Here is a 7,947-nt window from a genome sequence, read left to right as displayed (position 1 = left end):
TTGCAGACCTACTTGTTGTCCTGTCAGATTCTTCCACCTGAGTTGTGGATCTTTTCAGTTCTCCCAAAGTTACCATAGATCTGTCTCCTGGAACTCTAATTAATGTTGTTCTTGTCTGACTCAGGGACTCTTATGTGTTGGTGGGTTTTCTAGTTGTCCCACACTCCATGTCTATATTTGTTTTTAATGTTCAGTGAGATTTTCAAAGCTTTCTAACCTGATTCTGCTTCAAGCTTCAATAAGGTTTGCTGTATTCCTTAGTTTTCATGTGTTAACGAATAACAAACCTCTCGGGTTTTCACAGAATAGCTGTATTTATATTACATTTTTTAAAAAATTATTACAAATTATTAGAACAAAATACAACAGCATGCGGTGGTAATGAGACAAAATATGATGAAAATACTTTTATAAATTACTGTAAATGTACCTTTTCTTTATGTTATGCAAGATCTGTTCAAAACTTTGTCTTGTTTGTGCAAAACCTTCTGAAACAAATCCCTGGCTAGTTTTTGAAAATAGCACACATTGCTTGTTTTATTTTTTGTCTTTGAATAACCAGACTTTTACAATGTAAATGTAATTTGAGACAAAACAGGCAACACAAGGTTTTATTATCTGTAATGTTCAAAATAAAAATAAATTCTAAATAATTCTACATTAGGCCACAAAGACAAATATGTGATGCTTATTAGAAGATTTTAAGTTAAAATTCTTTTGTCAAACTTTAGAAGACATTACATTTTTTAAAAACTATATGAAAGATATACACTCATTATGTGATTGTCCAAGTTATAATATCAGTCAGAAAAGTACTTAAAATAAATGTCAAAACTGTACAGGAGGACTGTACTAAATTGACAGTACAGTTGTAGACCTAAATTCAGCTTTCAGGAGGGTTTTTATTTTGGCGCTGAGGAGGATTTCCTCTGTGCAACGGCGCTGAACAGGGGGAAGAGCACTGGGATTTCACAATAACGGGTCGTACGGACAACGCGCTGATGCGGCCACATGAATCCTGCTTTAATAATCCTGCCTGTACTAGAATACAGTCAGTTCCTTCTCAGACTTCATGAAGTTGAATGGTACTTGGTGCTCTGCAGCCGTAGCTCGAGCGTCAGTGATGGTCTGAGGACTTGTCGATGGGGGACCAACTCCAAAGATGGATGTTCTGCTACTTTTGTTGTGCTTTTCGTGCGTCCTGCCAGTGTGGAGCATTTTTGATGGCCTTTGTCCCAGAGAAGGTGAGACATCAGTCAATAATCTAAATGTGTTTTTAAATTTTTACAGCAAGATCAAGTTGTTTCATCATGACTTTGTTTCATTGTTGAATTTTTTTTTAAAAATCTTCTTTGCATCAGCTGGGCTTAATTTCACGTTTAGTTTCACGCTTTTTCTGGCAGAAAATAAAGAACAAATCAATATTTTACCAATATTTTCTCTACATTGTGTATAGTTTAATTGATGTTTTGTCCTTTTTAATTGTCTTTTTGTCATTGGGGCAAGATAACTGTTAATCTTTAGCGTTGTTCTGTTCAGATTACTGAACTCAGTCTAATAAACTTATTGGGTTATAATTTTTCAATATTATTTTTACATTTTTAGAACTTAGATTCTTTAATATCGTTGGACAAAAAGTAACTAAAATTAGTTTGAGAAAAAAGAAGACACCGTCAGATGAATTATATCTTGCAGTAGAGGAGACAAATCCATGTAAAAGTTATAAAAATGTTTAAATGTGCTATTCTTCTTGACATTCAAATATACTTTATATAGTAGTGAGGTTTCTTTGTTTACCTGGGCAACTTATTAAATGTAATAAAGTAACTTATTTTGATTACTTGTGACCAATTACGGCAATATATTTAATTTGGATCACTTGTTCTTTTATTCAGTGGTAGAGAGAGATATTTGTGTTCAGATAAATCAAAACATCAATAAGATTTAAGGAACTTGTCATGCACATACGTGCGATTATCAGAGAAGAAAAAGTTCAGGGTAGAAGAGCAACTGTGTGGGCGAGAGAGAGAGACAGATTAAAAGAGGAAGTTTTGAAGGAGTTGGTAATTTTTGTTATGCAACGCTGCATCCTATCTGTGCCTACTGATCTGGGATCAGCCCTAACATTTAAAATACACCACAATGCAGCACAATAAGGTCCTGATTAAACCCACAAAGCATCCAGCATCATTTGTATCTTTGCAACAAATGTATGTTTTTGTGTGCGTGTGTGCGTGCGTGTGCGTGCGTGTGTGTACAGACCCTCCTCCTGGTGTGGTGGTTGTGTCTCCAGGAAGCAGGCTGCAACTGACCTGCAGCGGTGACGTGAAGGTGAATGGAGTGAAAGTCACCTTAACCAGAAATGTCCCAAGCGTAAATAAGAAAGGATCTTCGTCAGAGAGAACTCCCACCACGCAGCAAGCTAGAAGAAACAGGCCTTTTACAAAAAGAAGTGATAAATCTTCTACAGTAAGTGAGAGACTCCCCAATCCCACCACGGCGACTGGAATCAGCACTCTGCTAGGAGAAAACCAAAGCAGCGGATATTCAGACGTGGAACACGCCACTTCTCCGCAGGTGGTCCACCCAACCCCTCCCAGCAAAACCACAATTGGGGTAAAGTCAGACTGGGAGGATGAAGAGATGAAACTCGAGGAGTCAAAGGAAGGCAGCAGAGCAACCAGAGAGGTTAAAATGAAGCCTCAGTGGCAGTGGAACAAACAGCTGATGGAGAGCGTAGACAGAGAGTGGGGAGGACTTGCATTTCTGAGTGACAAGAGCGGTCTGTCTCTGAGTTCAGTCCGACTGACGGACGCTGGGACATACACGTGTTATCACAGGGGAGAAGAAACACTTGCTGTTAAGGTGATTGTTGCAGGTGAGTTACAGCGCAATGCCTATATGGACATGCAACTGACTCTATTTCAGTGTGTGCAGAATTTTATCAGTTTCATCAAAAGAACTGATCAGTCTAATTTATGTATTGACAAAATCAACATGTGCGAAGTATGCTTCCAAATCACTGAGGTTTCTTACCAATTATTTCATGGAAGGACTGGTGAGATCTTGTATAATCAATCAAATCAATTTCATGTTTTTCAGAAGTATGTTTCTCACCAATCATTTTAAGGTCAGCTCTCTAATCTTTAAATAGGTAAATCAACCAAAGCCAATATAATGCAAACATGAAAAGCAAACTTTGTACCTTAAAAGAAATTTAGAGACATAATCAAGCTAATTAAATGTTCAACATCATGAACTTCTCTGAAATAAATCTATTGCTACCCCGAACACATGTCTGATTTAATGTTTCTATGTCCTAGATCCGCCTGAGACTCCAAATATCTCTTGCTACAAGAAGTCGCCCAGGAGTAAAATTCGCTGTGAATGGAAACCTCAGAAACCAGTAATCAAGCGACCTCACTGCTACCTTTTTCTGAGCAAAGTGTAAGGCACTTTGGTTTTAAATTCACCTAAGTCTGACTTTTTTTTTTCTTTTTGCAACACTGCCCCTCAACGCTCTTAAAATAGTCGCCAAAACAAAGACAAAGTTGAAGGCAGAGAGTTTAATCCAACCCTAACTGACTGACTGAAACCTTTGTGCTGTCAGGAATCTCTGCAGGAATAGTGACACACCTGAAGTTCATACAACAAAACTGATGTTTTTAAAATAAAAAATAAAATAGTTCTGTATAAATAAAAAAAATGACCCATAGTTCGTTCTTCAGCATTGAAGTAAATTACCTCATGCATAATTAACTGAATGTTTGAAATTTTTTTCATCCAGAGCTTCTGTTTGTAAGTTTATCTTTTACATTGTTACATCTTCTCAAAAACATTATTTTCTTTTTTTTCTTTCCAGTCATTTCCCTCATGGAAAAAAAGAGAATTTCCAGAAAAATCATTGCTCATACTCACATCAGCACTCCCGCTGTTGGTGTGCTCTGGAGCACATTGAGGATGAGCGGAGGACGAACCATCAGGCTTTCCTGTGTGCTACAAACTTCTTGGGCAACACCACCAGTCCCCTGATCAATTTCACACCTCTGGATATTTGTAAGCGAGTCTGTTATTACGGGACAGTTTCGACGAAAGTAAGGTTTTTTTTTTAAATAATGTTAACCCCTTCCTGCGACTGAAGTGATTCCAGACCCCCCATCTAATGTGATGGCCTATCCAGTGGAGAGACGAGAGAGAATGATAAAGGTGACCTGGAACTTACCAAAATCCTGGAGGGAGACGGATGACTTTTATGACATGATCTATGAGATCAGATACAGACCTTCAACCTCTTCAAATGAACAGGTATGCTTGACGAGTTAATATTTCAGTCATGGGATCAAAACCGATGAACCTGGGATGTTTCCGCTGATTGGCTTCTTGTTTCGTGGTCTGTTTGAATTCTTGCAGGAAAATACAATTCAAGAACGCAGATACCTGATTACTGACGCTCTGCCTGGTGTTGAGTACCTGATTCAACTCAGAATTAGAGAAGAATACGACGGTCATTGGAGCGAGTGGACTTCACCTGTCTCTGCCAGAAGTTGGACAGGTAGATAAAAATACACACGTGAGAAGAGCACATGCATAGATGTGAATGCCTAGATTCAGGGCCTTACTGTTTCTCGAAGAAAGATTTTGCTTTTGCAGTGGTAGTTAAAACACGACCAAGGCAATAAACACTGAAGAAAGAAGCAAAAAATTTTAAAAGAAGTACCTGATGGCCACATCACCTTAGTGGTAGAGCTCCATGTTAACTAATCATAACAGCTTCAGCTCAAATGTCTTTTGTTTCCTTCCTCCAACAATGTATTTTTCTAAAACATTAGACTTGTGAAAGTCCACTCCCTGTTACCTCTTCCTGTTGGCCTTCCTGTTTGAGTAAGTGTATCAATTGTTCACATTTTGTCCTGAGCTTGTTGATTATACACTATGGACACTAGCGATTTGAAGAGCACATTGTTTCCAGGTTATTGAAAGAAAGTGAAATCTCTTTCACAAAACTTCCTATTTTGTGCTGAGGCTCAATATTGTTCTGCTTATCTCATGCCCTGTGACTTCACCATGAATCACAAGAAATATCCAAGCTTGCTGTAGCTTTTCTGGTTTCTATTAATGTACAACGCATCAGTTTAAAGTGGTATTCATTGCAAATTCAGTTTGGAAAAAACAGCTGAGTATAAAGGCAAAATCCACAGAGAACAAATTTATAGTGCCTTGCAGAAGTATTCATCCCACTTGAAACATTATTTTAAGCAAACTAACAGGCAAGAATATGAGTAATCAGAGAATCAGGCAACAAGTTCATGATTACTCAGATGCAAGAACCTGTTGACTTTCACCTCTGCACATCTGGCATTTATGGAACAGTGACAAGCAGAAAAGAAAAGCACAAGAGACACAGTTCTCAGTTTTAAGCATATTGAAGATACAGCAAACATGTATGAGAAGGTACCTTGGTCAAATAAAACCAAAACAAAACTTTCTTCTACATCAGAAATATGATGTGTGCCACTAAAGGAACCATGTTTCACCATTGTTATGGTGAAATAGGGTGTTTGCAGTATCATGGTAAGGAAATGCTTTTTGTCAGCTGGCAAAGTGCAGCTTGTCAAAGTTTATTGAGCCTGATGACAGATTGAGCTAACGGTGGCGTGATTATGGAAGAAAAGTTGTTAGAGGTGAAGAAATACTATTGTCAGGGATCTAGGCTCACTTATAAAGAGAAATCTGCACCTTTCCAATTTTATTTATAGCAAAAGATTTTACCCCTGTATATTATTTTTTTTGTTCTATTTCAAATTTCCATGTTGGTCTATTGCATACATTTCCAATAAAATACACAGAGGTTTGTGGTTGAGAAATGAGAACGTGTGGAACAATTCAAGTAACTTTTGCAAACACTAATTTCTTTATTTTTTTAATCTCTTTCTACTTTCTGTATTTCTCAAAAAAAAACTATCATTATTTTCTATTGTTTGTCTGTGACCCTGCTTTGCATTTAACAATAGTTGTAGTTAAACTTCAACCACATGCTGATTTTTATAGCTTCAAATATTTAGTCTCAAAATCCTCAAATTTAGCAATAAGCGTAAGTGGAATATTGTGTTTCATGCATGTCTCCTGGATGCTTTTTGTATTACTCTTTGATACCATGTACAATATCTTTATTGTGTCTTTGCTTTTTAAAAATATCATGTTTTATTAAATTATTTTCTTCCTGTCTGTTGCTTTCAACTGATACAGAAGAAAAGAGTGATCTGACGACCACAACGGTAGGAACTTTAACTTTCAGTTGAAAAGTATAAACATATTCACTTTTACTTGCTCCATCTCAACATATTCTTCTGTCCTGTTATTCTTTATTTGTTAATTTATTTGTCATCATCAGATCAACTTGCCCTTCACTGACGACTATGGTTCTGGTTTTCCTGACGATAGCTACCCTGATGGTTAGTTTTTCTGGCAGTAAATTTTCTCAGTACACATATTTGAGAGAAAAGCACAAGAAGTGGGAGAAAACACCCTGAAACTGACCTTCAGTCCACTGGGTTTTAACAGGAAACCATGGCATCGTAATAACTCAGGCTCAACAGCTAAACAAGCCACAAGAGACATGGTTCTGTTGAAATATAATGTAACCATTATAATTTCTTGTGGTTTTCTTCTCTTTTTGCTGCAGGTCCAACAAATGAGTCATGTGCCAACTCAGTTTCATGCAACGTATACTATTATATTCTTTGGATCGCTGCCGTTTTTGCCATCATGTGCGTCCTTTTGGCTGTCTACATCTTAAGGTTGAGCAATTCGATTTTTGATTAAAATAAAAAATGTTTGCATTGTAGCCATTACGTTTATATCTCGGCTGATAGATTTAGCCACCTTTTTCATTTGAACAATTGGTTTTCTTTTGCTTTTCAGACACAAAGACAGGTTCATGTCCAAACTCTACAAACTAAATAGAACCACCCCCAGTGAGGACTTGTCTCCACCTCGTCCTTCCATCCCTTCGTCCTCAGAAGAAGAAGCCCTGATGTCTGACTCTGGCCCGCAGCTCTATAAACAAAGCGACGCGCAAGAAGACGGGGAAAATGAGAATGGACAAACTGAGATGGACAGATCAGCAGCCACAAATTTCAACAACAAAAGTTACTTCTTCCTGCAGATGTAGTTATGAAGGAACCAGTTTTAGAAAATCACCGAAAAAGGACTGAGCTGAAGGATGAACACCCAGAGAAAATTTGTACAGATTGTATATTTATTCCTATATGTGCGTGCCATGCTTAAACTTGCGCCGGAATGTTTTTTTGTATGTGGTTTTGTTTCTTTCTCTTCTGTCTACTGGTACCATGTTAAAATTTTGAAATCACCTGCAGAGGTGACTTCATCACAATAAATATTTAATTTTTATATGTTACTGAAAAATTTAAGTTGATACTGATGTTGAATTTCTGTAGTAAAATACAGAAATTATGAAAGTTTCTTAAACTGTCATGAACTAAAAATATTTTCTTACTCATAATTATGAGTCATCATTAGTCAACATTATGTGATTTAAATTCATTTGACTTTTTGACTAATGGTATTTTGAATTAGCTAACTCAAAGTTATGAGCTATTATTTCATATTGAGTTATGGCATGTTTATGAGAAAATTACTGATTAATTACTATGTCAGTATTTTGCTTTTGCTACCTGATCATTGTCTTACCTATCTCATAATGATTGATTGATTGATTATTAATAATAAACAGTGATGGGACATGATTAAAAAATAATATAATTAATTAAAGATTCTGTGATCAACTAATGGTATTTTTTATCTAACAGTGTTTTTAAATTTAAATAAATTTTGGTTGTTGATTAATCAACAACTAACTTATAAGATTTGTATTGCGATGGTGTACATTTATTTCCATCTTTACATATTTAAGCAGTAGTAGTTGTA

The 7,947-nt window shown here is 36.5% G+C and overlaps 1 protein-coding gene across 1 annotated transcript; it reads left to right on the top strand.

The window, feature by feature from the left end:
* The first annotated feature begins 1,036 nt into the window (after positions 1–1,036).
* Positions 1,037–7,886, top strand: il6r (interleukin 6 receptor). The gene is made up of 10 exons (XM_055047616.1): positions 1,037–1,244; positions 2,261–2,878; positions 3,324–3,447; positions 3,863–4,056; positions 4,142–4,305; positions 4,411–4,552; positions 6,247–6,275; positions 6,392–6,452; positions 6,683–6,797; positions 6,922–7,886. The coding sequence occupies exons 1-10, from the start codon at positions 1,163–1,165 to the stop codon at positions 7,169–7,171; spliced, it is 1,779 nt and encodes a 592-aa protein (XP_054903591.1). The 5' UTR covers positions 1,037–1,162; the 3' UTR covers positions 7,172–7,886.
* Positions 7,887–7,947: the final 61 nt, after the last annotated feature.

This window comes from Poeciliopsis prolifica, unplaced genomic scaffold (genome assembly GCF_027474105.1).
Source record: "Poeciliopsis prolifica strain line A6 unplaced genomic scaffold, Auburn_PproV2 SCAFFOLD026, whole genome shotgun sequence".
Lineage (NCBI taxonomy): Eukaryota > Metazoa > Chordata > Actinopteri > Cyprinodontiformes > Poeciliidae > Poeciliopsis > Poeciliopsis prolifica.
Note: the sequence above shows the minus strand (reverse complement) of the source record. Positions and strands in the feature narration are given on the sequence as shown.

Bases quoted from the DNA above. Each gene is read 5' to 3' on its own strand.
- il6r (XM_055047616.1), top strand. From the start codon at position 1,163: ATGGATGTTCTGCTACTTTTGTTGTGCTTTTCGTGCGTCCTGCCAGTG. The intron at 1,245-2,260 runs GTGAGACATCAG...GTGTGTGTACAG, and splicing joins TGGCCTTTGTCCCAGAGAAG to ACCCTCCTCCTGGTGTGGTG. The intron at 6,453-6,682 runs GTTAGTTTTTCT...TTTTTGCTGCAG, and splicing joins TGACGATAGCTACCCTGATG to GTCCAACAAATGAGTCATGT.